The sequence below is a fragment of the Nilaparvata lugens genome, chromosome 4 (genome assembly GCF_014356525.2).
Source record: "Nilaparvata lugens isolate BPH chromosome 4, ASM1435652v1, whole genome shotgun sequence".
NCBI lineage: Eukaryota > Metazoa > Arthropoda > Insecta > Hemiptera > Delphacidae > Nilaparvata > Nilaparvata lugens.
The window spans coordinates 62,766,309-62,780,930 of NC_052507.1; the positions used below are offsets into that span (position 1 = coordinate 62,766,309).

The following is a 14,622-nucleotide window of genomic DNA, read 5'->3' on the forward strand; positions in this document are numbered from 1 at the left end:
TCTATCATTTTCACCAGAACAGCCGGACTTTTACTGTCAGTCCTATCAAAACGAGCTCTGCCCCAAAAAGATAATTTTGGGGTATAAATGAACTATCAGTCAATTCCAAACATGAAAGTCAGCTCGAATGCATGATTAGTTATTTGTGCAACTAGTGCGCAAAGTGACAGTTTGCTGCACCGAAAGAAACGTTTACGCACGAGCCGTAGGCGAGTGCGGAATGATGGTTTCTTGAGTGTAGCAAACGAACTTTGCGCACGTATCTCACATTAAATTTTTCCTACAGTTACCATTGAATATGAAAAGTGGGTAATTATATTTGTAAAATTCCCTGAAATCCATCAAATGTTTTTCTGTGTAATTTTATTATTAATAAAAACATTAATTTATTAAAAATTGAATAATAATAATGGAATTATAATGATTTGTAATTCAATTGAAAATTTATCTGACTGATTGAAGGGGGTTTATCTTATGTAAGCATTTAAATGACTATAATCAAGGCACATAATGGCAAGGCAACGCTGTTCTCCACTGCCATTATAACGTGGGCCTCACTATGAGTATTACCAACTTAATTTTGACTTTGCTGCATTGGTGCTCCATATAACCTACTAACTATTTTGCGTTGTCATGCTGCAAATCTGGAGTACGCAAAGTACTCACTTTGCGCACTAGTGCGGAAAAGTGATTCTTTGCGGCCTGCAATCAGTGCAGAAATGGTCACTTTTCAAGGTATCTTTAGGAAAAATATTTTTCTATCTATCACACAAGCACACGTTTGTTATTAAAAACACAGAGAAGATACAGTAAATATCACGCAACAACAAATAAACAATCTTTCTGTCAATGCCAGATGACTGTTCAATGAATTAAAATTTATGACTCTAAAATCCTGATCAATATGAGATGAATGAATATATTATTATATTCAATTCAATTCAAAAAGTTATTTATTTCACAAGTCTTACAAGCAATCACAGTGGTAGCCTACATCATAAAATAAGAATACACTTTACAATAAAAATAAGACAATGTAAGCACCACAGAAATGACAGCGATATACAAATATATATTAAGAAATATTTACTCTCGCAGAGGCATTACTGCCTGTGTGCGAGAATGAGTCTAAGGTAGGAATAGGCATATATAAATATTTCGCAGTACTTGCACAGATCGGTTATGCTTGTTGACATTTCAATAATAGTGACACTAAACCCCCCCCCCCCCTGAGAATGAAACTAAATTTCTCCCCCCTATCCCTATGCCACCCCCTAGAAACCCAGGAAACCCCTTCCCGCCCACCATAAGTGACATTCCCCCCCCACCAAACCCAACAAACAGACGAATATAAAACACTTATTGACATGGGCTGCTTTTAAATTAATAAAACAAAATGAATCTTATACACCCTTTATTCTTTAGAAAACATTAAAATGTTAAAGTCACTGTTGTGACTTAAAATTTGAAAAGCACATCATATAGTGCTTTCACAGATCATAAAACTGTGCGCATTGAATTTAATGCTATAAATTACAATAAAACAAACAACTATATACAACTACTAGGCGTCGGGCTCGCTTCGCTCGCCATATCCGTCTAGCCAGGGGGCGGAGCCCCCTGGACCCCCGACTGGATCGTCCGAAAATAAGATCAGCGGTGTTTTACCGCAAGATCGATTTAAATTAACCCCTAATTTAGTGTTTCTTTATACCTACATTAGGTTATGTTGTTAGATAACAGAGGCATCTCAGGCGTGCCTCTTGCGCACATGATATTATTTGCAGTTTCTATAAAAAAATGTAGATGGAGGAAAAATGTTGTGTACATCACGAGCGAAAAATACGTTTTCTCCCTCTGGAAAATTTTTGAGAGAAGGAATGAGGATGAATGAAGATGGTCACGAGGACAAAGAAAATATTTGTGGGGGGCCTCTCGGCCCCGACCACGTTAGAAGACGTCAAAAACTATTTCGAGCAGTTTGGACCGGTAAGTTTACAAAAACTAAACTTACCGGTAAATGTATATTTCCTTCCTGAGGAAATTTCTTCCTCAGGAAGCTCAGCAATTTTCCTGAGGGAGAAAAAGTATTTTTCGCTCGTGATGTACACAACATTTTTCCTCCATCTACATTTTTTTATAGAAACTGCAAATAAAATCATTCTAATAACTTACGTATTGGTGACAATGATTCCTAACAACATAACCTAATGTAGAAAATAAAGAAACAACATCTCACTTATGACTTACTACAACGAAAATCCTTTCGTTGATTTCGTACAAACGAAATTTCAAAATCGTTAAAAACCAGCACATCATTTGTGATGATTCATATCATCACTAACTAGTCAAAGTTATGTTACAACCTAATCTTGAAATTTAGATTAGCAGATAGATTGCTAATCTAAACATTAAAATGTTTTCTAAAGAATAAAGGGTGCTATAAGATTTATTTTGTTTTATTATTATATAAATATATGTCCCATATGACCAGGTGACAATTTTGGACCTGACTGGATCGCTTTTGAGTCCTCACATATTATAGAGTTGTCAAAGCCTATTGTAAACCGTTTCCTTAATAACAGAATAAAGTATTCAATTCTATTCTAACCATGTGTTCATATATTGCACGTTTGTTTGTTCGGCAGACGCGTTCGAGTCGATCGGTGCAATGCTGGCGCACGCGGACACACCGCTGTTCGCGGCCGAAGAGGCGAAAAAGGCGCTGATCGGTTTGGCGCGCGACCTGCGCGGACTGGCGTTCGCGTTCAACACAAAGCCCTCCTACATGATGCTGTTCGACTGGGTCTACCCGCACTACACGCCCATCCTGCTGCACGCGATGGAGCTGTGGTTTCGCGAGCCACAGGTCACCACGCCCGTGCTCAAGCTGTTCAGCGAACTGGTGCAGAACCGGTCGCAGAGGCTGCAGTTTGACGTGTCCTCGCCCAACGGCATCCTACTCTTCCGGGAGGCCAGCAAGGTTATTTGCAGCTATGGTGAGTCAGACAAGCACTTATCAAGATAATTGGTATAGTATAATTGTTCAATTAATGTTCAGTATAAAGAATAAAAAATAACGTCGTAACAATCCAAGCTTCTTTCTCGATAGCCCATGAAAAATTATTTGTTCAGGGTGACCACTTACCGGGAAAATCGGAAGAACCTTGAATTTCTAAAAATACCGTGAATTCCTCATGAATTGTTCATAAATTTCAAGTCATAATTCATAAATTACATTGAAACTCACACTTCCTCAATGTTCTCAATGACCTAATGGGCCGAGGGATTCTAGTTCTGCGTCTTGTCGTACTTGCAGTTTGTCTGAACGTAGTGACCCAAGTAACAATTATTGATTTCCGGTCTGGGACAGAAGCCAAAGGGGCTAAATTAAAGCGATTTCGAAATGCGCGCTGGGTTGTGACCACAGAACATCTGCTCGAAAAATAAGTCTCAACGGCAAATGCACGGTTCTCATTGTTCCAATGCATGATGACGAATAAACATGTCGGGAAGAAAACGTTATGATCTGACCTCTCTAACGAGACCAAATGTGCTCTACTACGACATCAGCTGACTGAATGGCGGCGTTCACTTTAAAGAAGGAAGGTTTGCTGCTGCATCCTGTATATTCCAACTCCAATTAAAACTCTTGTTATTTCTCATGTTTTTAATTTTTGTCGAATTGCACTACAAATAAATTTAATGTTTCAGGAAGTAAAATCCTCGGAATCGAAGTGCCTAAAGATCAAACGTACCAGATGAAATTGAAAGGTATTTCAATCTGTTTCTCGATGCTGAAAGCAGCGCTGTGTGGCAGCTATGTGAACTTCGGCGTATTCAGGTTATACGGCGATGAAGCCTTGGACAACGCGCTCAAAATGTTTGTCAAATTACTCCTCTCCATTCCTCAATCAGATCTCTTGGTAAGTTAATAATAAAGTTTTCTATTTTAATCACTCTTAGGCTCAACTCACACTTTTTGACACAAAATTGACATGATATCTTCTACATTATGTACGGTAGAACCTGAAATTCTATGTTCTAAACTATTAGGCTCAACTCACACTAACGCGACTCAGGTCGAGAAGAGACTTGACTCTAGTTGAGAGCATGTGTTCCCAAATGGTGACACTCAGACCAGTCGATTCTAGTCTCCGCGACGTCACCATTTGAAAACACATGCTCTCGACTAGAGTCGAGTCTCTTCTAGACCTGAGTCGCGTAAGTGTGAATTGAGCCTCAAGGTGTGTACAGATTTACGCGCCGCGAACATGAGCAATTCACTTTTAATCAGCTGATGCCAAGCTTTTTGTATCTATATATCTTATACCGTTTCTGTAATAATACAGATATAATCAGCTGATTAAAAGTGAATTGCTCATGTTCGCGGCGCGTAAATCTGTACACACCTTTATAGTGAAGTCCACGTTATAATGGCAGTGTTTGATTAGCAATGGTATTGCTATCATTGAACATAGCGGATAGTACTATCTCTTTCTCGCTTTGCGCTGTTGCCAGATCGTCTTCCAACAATGTAGAATTAATAATTAATTAACAAAATATTTCATCTTAGTTATGAAAATTTTTTGTGAAATTATTGGAAATTATAATTTTCTGCTCAATCAAATATAATAGATTATTTTAAACGAGAGTGATCAGTTAATATTACATTATGGATTGTAGTCATGCAGAAAATATTTTATTATTGCAATAGAAGATGGTCAGGGTTTTAACTGATTGTCAATAGACTATAGTAAGGTCCACGTAATAATGTCAGTGGATAAAGATAGAAGAATAGCGATGCTGATTCTCTGCATTAATTAATCATATTTCTACACTGTCAAAAACATGATTGGCACCGTTGTGGACCTAGAAAAGGATAGTACCACCGGCTTTGTCGAATGATAGACAAGGATAGCAAAACCAAAGTTGATAAAATACTGTCATTATAACGTGGACCTCACTATAGCACATTGTAAGCCTCTTCTCGTCCAGCTAAGAATAATGACAATAGTGAATTTTTACATATATACAGTATTATTGCATGCTAGGGAAAAACCCATCCAATTTAAAATTAAGACATCAAATCCATAGCCATAACACAAGAAATTGTCATAGGATTGATATTCCCTATCAGAGGTTATCCACAACAGCCAAAATTTATTATACATTTGGTATAAAAATTTACAATAAATTACCTACAGATTTAATATTAGAGACAGAAATTAAATTTAAGACGAGATTTTTGAATTGGCTTGTGATAAATCCTTTTTATAGTGTTGAAGAGTTCTTTGAGAGTGAAATAATTGTTAGTTAGAGTTGAGAGGTTTCTATTTAAATAAATAAATAAATGTTTATTTCTCAAAATAACTAAAACTACAACATCAATCATACAAAATATTAGATAAATTACAATATTACATACAATAGTTACAAAAAATTCTTATAATGTGTCCTCTACTTGTTTAGTTTTTTCTGTCTGGTAATTGACCTACTCCACTATGGCGTACCATGTTCTAGAGTAGGTTTTGTTAGTTTTTTTTGTGCGTATTAATTAGTTAGTGTTTAGTGAGTCATTAGGTGGTTAGTTGTTTGAAATCATGTTTTCTATGTTCTGTCTTCCTTTGCTCATCAACCAATTGTGTACTCTTGTTTTGAACTCTCTAGGATGATTAATCTGCTTAAAGTTTGCAGGAAGTAGATTATATAATTTTGGTGCTAAATGATTGATATGTCTCTGGTATAGTTGCCTTCCTTGCAACACTGGTGATAAGTTCCTGTATGTGGTGTTGTGGTTGTGGTTTCTGGTTTGAAATGTTGTTGGGTTCTTGTGTAATCTGCTTAGTATCTACTTGGAGTAAAGCTGTCTTGGATCCATCACGTCAAACTATTTGTATTCATGTATTGTTCAAAAGGCTCAAGTTGTGCTGTAAGGGATATGTTTTGTGCATTCAAATGAATATTGTATTATTGTATTTGAAAAAATCTAATTGACTTACAGTTTACTCACTGTATTATTTTTGTGTCTGTCATGTACTGTGACGACTCAGTAATGTAATTTTGTGTGTACAGTTGCTGTAAAACTTAATTTTATCTTTTGTCGTTTTCAATATTTGACTTTTCCTATTGTTCCAAGAATTTAACGGTGATAAAATCATATTTATTTATTGCAGGACTATCCGAAACTGTCACAGTCTTACTACGTGTTACTAGAGTGTTTGGCTCAGGACCACATGAGCTTCCTGTCCACACTGGAGCCGAGTGTGTTCCTCTACATACTGTCGTCGATATCTGAAGGACTGACCGCTCTAGGTGGGAACCTGAACATGTTTACAGGTATAGTCCTGCAGGCATTCTCACACAACTGCTCCCTTCCTGCCCCCTCAAACCTCTCACAAGCAAGGCGGCCTTTACCAACACAAATTTGGCTCTGTTTATAAAGCAAAAATAGTTTGTGCTCCAAATCGTTTTAATTTAATGTAAGGTGCAAATCATTGCCTTGATTGTGTTTTTTTTATTCAATCGTTGAAAAATATATTCTTCTAAAGAATAAAGTATAATTGATTATTTTAAACAAGCTGATTGAATTCAGTTTAGGATTTCACTGTGCAAACGTTCCTAAGTAATTCAATTAATTTTTTTTTAGAATTCAGTGTTTGCCTTGCTTGAGTGGTTGGTGGACGGGAGGGGTGATGGCAACGCTGTCCTGTGTTAGACAAGGAGCGATGCTGTGCTAGCCTACACTAGACCCTTGCTGTGTGCAGTGCACCAATAATTGATGTATCTTCACCAAACAAGAAAGCTTTCAGTGCTCTCTCTCTCTCTCAGTCTGTGCCCCCTTAATATCTGCTGTGTGAATGCGAGTGAACTAAATGTCGTTTGCAATCATTCTTCGTGCTCCGTTATTGGCTGGAAGCATCCTAGCATGTAATTTGTGCTGCAAATGTATTTGAAAATTAATTAAAATGTAGTCAATAAGTGAAAATGTAGTCGGCGCGCTTATATCTTGGAAAGCTTTAAATTTCGCGTTTTGGTGGAGCGACGAAGATGGCTTCAAGATTGAGGCACGGTTGTACAAAAGCTTGTTAAATTTTAATCATGATTAGAAATAATAATAATAATGTTTTATTAACTCAAGAGCTTTTACAAACATAGAGTTTCGGAATACAGTAATTTAGAGCCAATACAATATTAATATAAGTTCCATTCCATAGTATATTCAATATAAATCTTATCACAGCTTATTTGTTCCTCTGCTGAATCAGTCTAGATGATAATTGAATTTAACTATAACAGAAAAAGAACAATAACCTGTTAAAAAATTAAATTGTATCATAATCAGCTGATAGTTGCAGTGATAGTAGTTTTAATTTTTCTGCTCAAAATTTTCAAGTTTATTTCAATATTATTGAAACTTTAGGATTGTTTAGTGTTATTTCCGGCTCTTATCAACCCTTCGAAATTCAAAATTCATCAGTCATATCTCGAATACATATTCTCTGAGTGTTAATCTTTGGTGAAAACAGAAATTTTAAACTTAACCTCACTTTGGACTATTTATGTGCCAAAATCAAGGAATTGAAGAAGTTTTGGGCAATTGCCTGTTTCTCTTTCCAAATATCGTGTTTGTGACTGTTCTAAATAAATAAATAAATTACATATCTATTAATGATTAAAAAAATACCACACGAACAAAACAAATGCCACACGAACCAATAAGAGAAGACTTTAAAGAAGGCTTCTATGATTGTTTCTTGTGGCATTTAATCACGGTTAAAATGTAACAGGCTTTTGTGCAACTGGGCCTGAGAGTGTTGGATGTAATGTATTTGTATGGTGGTGCACATATAACTATAGTGAGGTTCACGTTATAATGGCAGTGGAGAAAGATAGAAGAACAACGTTGCCGATCCTCTGTCTTGTCAATGCCTTCTATAGACGGTAGCTGATACAGGTTTATTGATGTCATATTAACTGTTCATTTTCTTTTAAAATAATTAATTTTATCAAGCGAAAATTATATTTTCCTACAGATACCCTGAAAAGTGACCATTTGTGCACTGATTGCAGGCTGCAAAGAATCACTTTTCCGCACTAGTGCGCAAAGTGAGTACTTTGCGTACTCCAGATTTGCAGCATGACAACGCAAAATAGTTAGTAGGTTATATGGAGCACCAATGCAGCAAAATCAAAATGAAGTTGGTAACAGTGACTGCTGTGGCTGCTATAGTGAGCAGAGGTGCAACGAAGCACAACGCGCTAATTATTATTCATTATATATTATAACCAAGGACAACGACAGCACAGTGCCACCACAGCACACACCACACAGCCGCCTCACCATTCAAACACTACTACATTATTCAGGCAATTTTACCCTTAATTACCCACTTTTCATATTCAATGGTAACTGTAGGAAAAACTTAATGTGAAATACGTGCGCAAAGTTCCTCTGCTGCACTTAAGAAACCATTCCGCCCTCGCCTACGGCTCGGGCGTAAACGTTTCTTTCGGTGCAGCAAACTGTCACTTTGCGCACTAGTTGCACAAATAACTATTTTCAATGATTCCATTACGCATTTTCATAATTAATATGAAATATTTTGTAAACCAATTATTAATTCTACATTGTTGAAAGACGATCTAGCCTACTTGCAGAGCTAGAAAAGGATAGTGCTATCTGCTTTGTCGAATGATAGACAAGGATAGCAATACCAGTGCTAATCAAACACTGCCATTATAACGTGGACCTCACTATACACTATTCGACTCCATAGTGCGCCGCCGTCGAAATACATGCATCAAAGTCTATAGTAAGGTCGACGTTATAATGGCAGCATTTGATTAACATTGGTGTTGATATCCTTGTCTATCATTCGACATAGCAGATAGCGCTATTCTTTTCTAGCTCCGCAAGGTGGCCAGATCGTTTTTTAACTATGTAGAAATTTAATTAATTGACAAAATCTTTAGTCTCATTTTTGAAAATTTATTATTAATACACACAGAACACAATAATTCTTTTAAATAATCGGGGATGGATCAACAGGCACAGCCCTAAACTGTTTCTTCCCCGAATTTTGATGTATACACTCTAAATATGGTAGTACACAAATTTAGATTATTCAATGATTGAAGAATATATTTCCCTGGTGAATAAAATATAATTGATTATTCTTAATAAGAATGAACAGAAAAATAATAATAAATAAAATCTATAAATTAATAACATCAATATAATCTAATCTAATATCATCACTACAAAAAATAAAAACAGATTGTAGTGATGCTTATGATGACATTAGATTAGATTATATTGATGTTATCAATTTATAGATTTTATTTATTATTTTTTTATTCTAATTACAAGCTGAATGTGAGTCGGAACAGGCAATAGCCTAATCCCTGATTGAAAGAAGAAAGAAAGAAGAATGAACAGTCAATATTACATCAGATATGCCGGTATCAGTAATTTTCTGTGGAAGGCAAAGAATCGACAACGCTGCTCTCCTATCTTTCTTCACTGCCATTATAACGTGGACCTGACTATATAAAAAGATAGAACGTGACATGCATTATAATGCAGTGCTCTCAAGTTTGAAGCTACCTTCCCCGCACCACTAAAGTTTTCATCCTTTGAGAGTTTGTGGTTCATGACTCATGTATTGCTTTTGGCTTATTCCCCTCAATAATTTGAAAGCAATTAAAAATAATCTAATTTTGACCTTTTCACAGGTCAGTGAATGTGTATTTAATAACGCAATTTTTACTCTGAAGTAGTTGAACACTGTACGGTTTGATATTGGTTAATCAACGCTTCAATTGACTGATTGTCATGACCTAAACCAATATACAGAGTGTTTCAAAAAGAACGACCCAATTTTAAACAGTTATAATTATTTCGAAAAAAGATGCACACAAACATCAGCTACAGTCCTAGAAGACATCTTGCGAGCAGTCTGGGATGAATTTGGCTGCCGTCTAGATGTCATCCGAGCCTCAAAAGGAGGGCACATAGAACACTTATAATACATCATCATAAACTCGATACTTCTGTGAGTAATTTGATGTGAAATTGGTTTGTGTCATAGCCACCTCTAATACAAGGCCACGGCTTACAATATTGCAACGTCGCAGTGTAGACCTAGAATCTAATACATGATTGGTGAAACATATTTAAAAAAATACCAGCTGATCGTTTTCACCAATCATGTATTAGATTCTAGGCCTACACTGCGACGTTGCAATATTGTAAGCCGGGGCCTTGTATTAGAGGTGGCTATGACACAAACCAATTTTACATCAAATTACTCACAGAAGTATCGAGTTTATGAAGATGTATAATAAGTGTTCTATGTGCCCTCTTTTTCAGGCTCGGGTGTCATTTAGACGGTAGCCAAATTCATCACAGACTGTTTGCTAGATGTCTTCTCAGACTGTAGCTACTGCATCAGTTATCCTGGTTTTTAGCTTATCAATATCAAGTGCTAAGGGCGGAAAATGACCACGATCTATAACGTTGTTCCTCCCTTAGCACTTGATATTGAGTAGCTAAAAACCAGGATAACTGATGCAGTAGCTACAGTCTGAGAAGACATTTTGCGAACAGTCTGGGATGAATTTGGCTACCGTCTAGATGTCGTCCGAGCCTCAAAGGGAGGGCACATAGAACACTTATAATACATCATCATAAACTTGATACTTCTGTGAGCGATTTGATGTAAAATTGGTTTGTGTGCAGCATTTTTCAAAATAAATATAACTGTTTAAAATTGAGTCATTCTTTTTGAAACACCACTAATGGTGAAGTGTTTTGATTTGTCCCTTCTTTATATTCCCAATCATCGGGCGAAGAATTTTTTCAATGAAACACTTGATATTATGGTACACAAAATGTACCATGTAAATTATACACTTGAAGCTTTCTAATTTCCCAAAGTGTCGCTCAAGTTTAATTAAATTTCCGTTCCAATTCAACTCCCAATTAATTGATTTTTACTTTCCTAGCCCTATTACCATAGGTAAGGAAAGTGTTGCTTTCCAAAAAAAATGAAGGTACCCTTATTTCAAGTTTTCTATACGTTTCAAGGTCCCCTAAGTCCAAAAACATGTTTTTTTTTCAAAATAATTATTCAAAAACCTATCTTGGATGTTTTTAACTTATACCGTTTTCCAATTCAAGTAATCTTTCATCATGTGTAAGCATTTTTAGCTATTGAAAAATAATTGTTTGTCTATTAGCTGAATTGAGATTAATAAAAGCACGTTTTTGCTTTTGAATCACCTCTCTGGGTCTAGTCTAGGCTGGACGTTTGGTGTTGTGCAGGACTGTACCTATGTGTTTTCTCCTGCATGATTTCATTTTTTTATATTTTTGCATGGTTTCTATATTTATTTCAAATGTCTATCTTGTTATGTTACTTAATTGGAGAATCGTTGTACACAAATTTAAATTTACTTTTTGTGTAGTTGAGAAGTTGATATTGTGGTAATTATTCATATAAAGACTAAGAAATTGACAAAAAACCACTGATTTATTGATAATTAGAAAGACCGGTTTCGGTTATTACACCATTGTCAATCTCTGATAAACTGCTGATTATCAGAGATTGACAATGGTGTAATAACCGAAACCGGTCTTTCAAATTATCAATAAATCAGTGGTTTTTTGACAATTTCTTAGTCTTATTCATTCAAAATTTACATTTACTTACAAGTGTCTATCATTCCTGTACTTTTAGGGCCGGCTTCCGAGCTCGGGATTTAACTAACTTCTAGACTTCAAACAGCTGGAGTCAGAAAATTGGCTTTCGGAAACGGGGCGCAGTCGCAGTCCACGTTTAAATTAAATTTCGAAAAACTAGAAAATTGAACACAAAATAAAATAATGAGAAAATAGTGTAAAATTTCAGCTATTTTGAATTATTTAGGAATGTTTCATTTCGTCAAGGAAAAACGTTTCCAATTATAGAAATGAGAAAATAAAGATTATCATGAAAACTGTGACTACGCCTCGTTTCGGAAAGCCAATTTTCTGACTCAGCTGTTTAAAGTCTAGAACTTGGCTAAATGCTGTGCTCGGAAACCGGTTCTTAAAGTTACTAGTAATTATTGATTGCATTCAATTGCTCTAGAAATGTGGAAATTGCTAAAAGTTTGGTTTAATGGATCAACTACTGAAAAATCTGAGTAAATCGGATGGTTATTTAACGGTAAGTGATCTACATATATCCTGGTATATTAAGGTAGGCGCACACAGATCGGACGGACGGCACGCATCGGACGGATCGGACAATTAGATTTGATGCATTGTTTTCAATTGGAGTGCGCATACCTATACGATGCGGATTTGGAAACAATTTACGGATTTGGAATTGAAAACAATGCATCAAATCTAATCGTCCGATGCGTGCCGTCCGTCCGATGACGATCTATGTGCGCCTAACTTTAAACGGTAAGTTATTTTCGCCACACTGCACAGAAAGCAGCTGTTTCCCAGTCCCTACGTAGATCTGAAAGACCTTGTTTGCAGACGACGTCAGAAAAGGGTTTCTTTTCCGGTCTAGGCCAGAAAGTTGTCTCTTTCCAGCCGCTCATGGAAGTAGTTAATAAGTCATCTGCTAGATCGGGCGAGTGTCCACTTTCATCATCAGCTGAAGTCGCCATGATTTCAGTTCCAGTTTCGAATCAAACTAATTCGCTTCGCAACCAGTTTTATTCATTATTTATTGTTGATTAGTGCATTCCGAATTTTCAAAAATGCTTGAAGATGACTGTGGTATTCCAAGTGAAATTTTAAAAGAATCTGAAATCCTGACTGCAAATCTTCTACCACTAAAATCAAGAGATAGGTACGATAGCTTACGAGTATTCTTTATTTTGTATTCTTTATTTATTTTGTCAGCAATACCTGTAGTGTGGCGAAAAATATCGTTCGCACCACGGGCAAAAATGTTTTTCCAGCTCTCAATCTTTTCTAGTCCTCGGCCTACGGCCTCGGACTTGAAAACCGATTTCGAGCTGGAAAAATCTCATTTTCTGCTCTAGGTGCGAAATATACTATTTTATAAGTTATATTTTGAAGATTTATATTAGGAAATAAGATTTCATCATTATTGCTACGGACTAGTTTTATGACCATTTGTCTTTTTGTGGGGTTTCGTTTCAGTAAATTCGTAATATCGTAGAGAAAATTACAGTATTGCGTATGTTTATGTTTTTGAAGGGATGGATTCAAAGATCCAAAGGTTCAAAGAACCTCATACGAAAAATCGAAGCTTATTGTGTGTCTCAAAGTATGTTAGTTAGGAAAACCAACTCCTGTGTCCTTTACAAGGTCCAGGAGTTTCTTCCCTATACCAACATCCCATTCCTCACCTGGTTGCTTACAGCCAAACAGAGCCCCCCTTCTTCTAGCTCCAAGACTTTCGCAATCCAGTATGATATGCTTGGCAGTCTCTTCACACTGATTACAAAGCCTACACATCTGGCTTTCATTTCTGAGTCCAATTGTGTGGAGATGTTTCCTGAAGTGGCCATGTCCAGTTATCAGGGCAATCACCTGCTTGACCTGACCTCTACCCAGACTCACGAGCCAGCTGGAGAAGCGAGGGCTTGCGTCTGCCAGCAGCCTTTTTCCAAGTGCTTGACCAGGGTGACATAAGTCCCTGGACCATTTACCATTTGTGTGAAAGGTAGTTGTTTTGCTTATGCCACAGCTTGGCTCTGGGCTGAAGAATGGATTACTGGAACCCCGCTTAGCAAGCTCATCTGCACGCTCATAACCTCCTATGCCTACTTGGCCAGGTACCCAACCAAGTATTACGTAAAGGTGCATTTTCGTTTATGCGTAAATTTCCGCAGCCGACGACGACAAGCATTGTTGACATTCATATTGTCCAAATTTCAAGTGTGCTAAAACAGCTGATCAAATAACGTTTCATAATTATTTGTGTTTGTTATTCAAGAATCAAACATTTCTAATAATATCAACATATTGCCATTTACAAGTATAAAAAAAACTATTATAAACTCAACCTTCCCTTTTAAAAACATAATTGAACATAATCTTTTAGGTTACCTAGACAAATTGAAATCTACCCAATCTGAGATCCTTACCCTGTCGTGGTCGACGACGGCATTTACGCACAAACGAAAACCCAGCTTAAGATGATGAACTTTCAAAGCTACTATTTCGTCCAATCTCGATATCTGAACTATAGAAAAAAATAGCATAATAAGAAGATATCCCATGATATAGGACGTTTTTATTCCAAATTTCATTGTTAACTCAAGCTGATAATCCAAGTAGTTACTTTTCGTGAAGCTATGTGACGCTGGTAGTCTCTCACACTGTACCTCTATGTCTATCACACTCTCACCCGTCCAAATCGACAGTAATCAGCTTAGATAACAAATATTGGCTTGAAATTTGGAGCATAAGGCGGATTTCACACCAAAGCTGGGCCGGGCCGGGCCGAGCCGAGCCGAGCCGAGCGGAATCTGCCTGCGTTCGTTCTGAAGCCGATTGCCGATTCGCTCAGTAGTTTTTTCAGCCTTTTAGTGAATGAATGAATGAAGTTTTATTCTCAATATAAGCAGCTCAAAACAAGAAAATGT

At 36.7% G+C, this 14,622-nt stretch overlaps 1 protein-coding gene across 4 annotated transcripts in view; it reads left to right on the top strand.

The window, feature by feature from the left end:
* LOC111045182 (exportin-7) overlaps positions 1-14,622 on the top strand; it is a 75,217-nt gene that overhangs the window by 45,494 nt on the left and 15,101 nt on the right. For 2 of the 4 annotated variants that reach the window (XM_039426140.1, XM_039426138.1), the window contains exons 15-17: positions 2,649-2,999; positions 3,715-3,926; positions 6,177-6,339. In XM_039426140.1, coding sequence (XP_039282074.1) covers positions 2,649-2,999; positions 3,715-3,926; positions 6,177-6,339 — 726 coding nt within the window. The remainder of the gene's footprint in view (positions 1-2,648; positions 3,000-3,714; positions 3,927-6,176; positions 6,340-14,622) is intronic. The other 2 variants (XM_039426141.1, XM_039426139.1) reach the window with 1 other exon arrangement.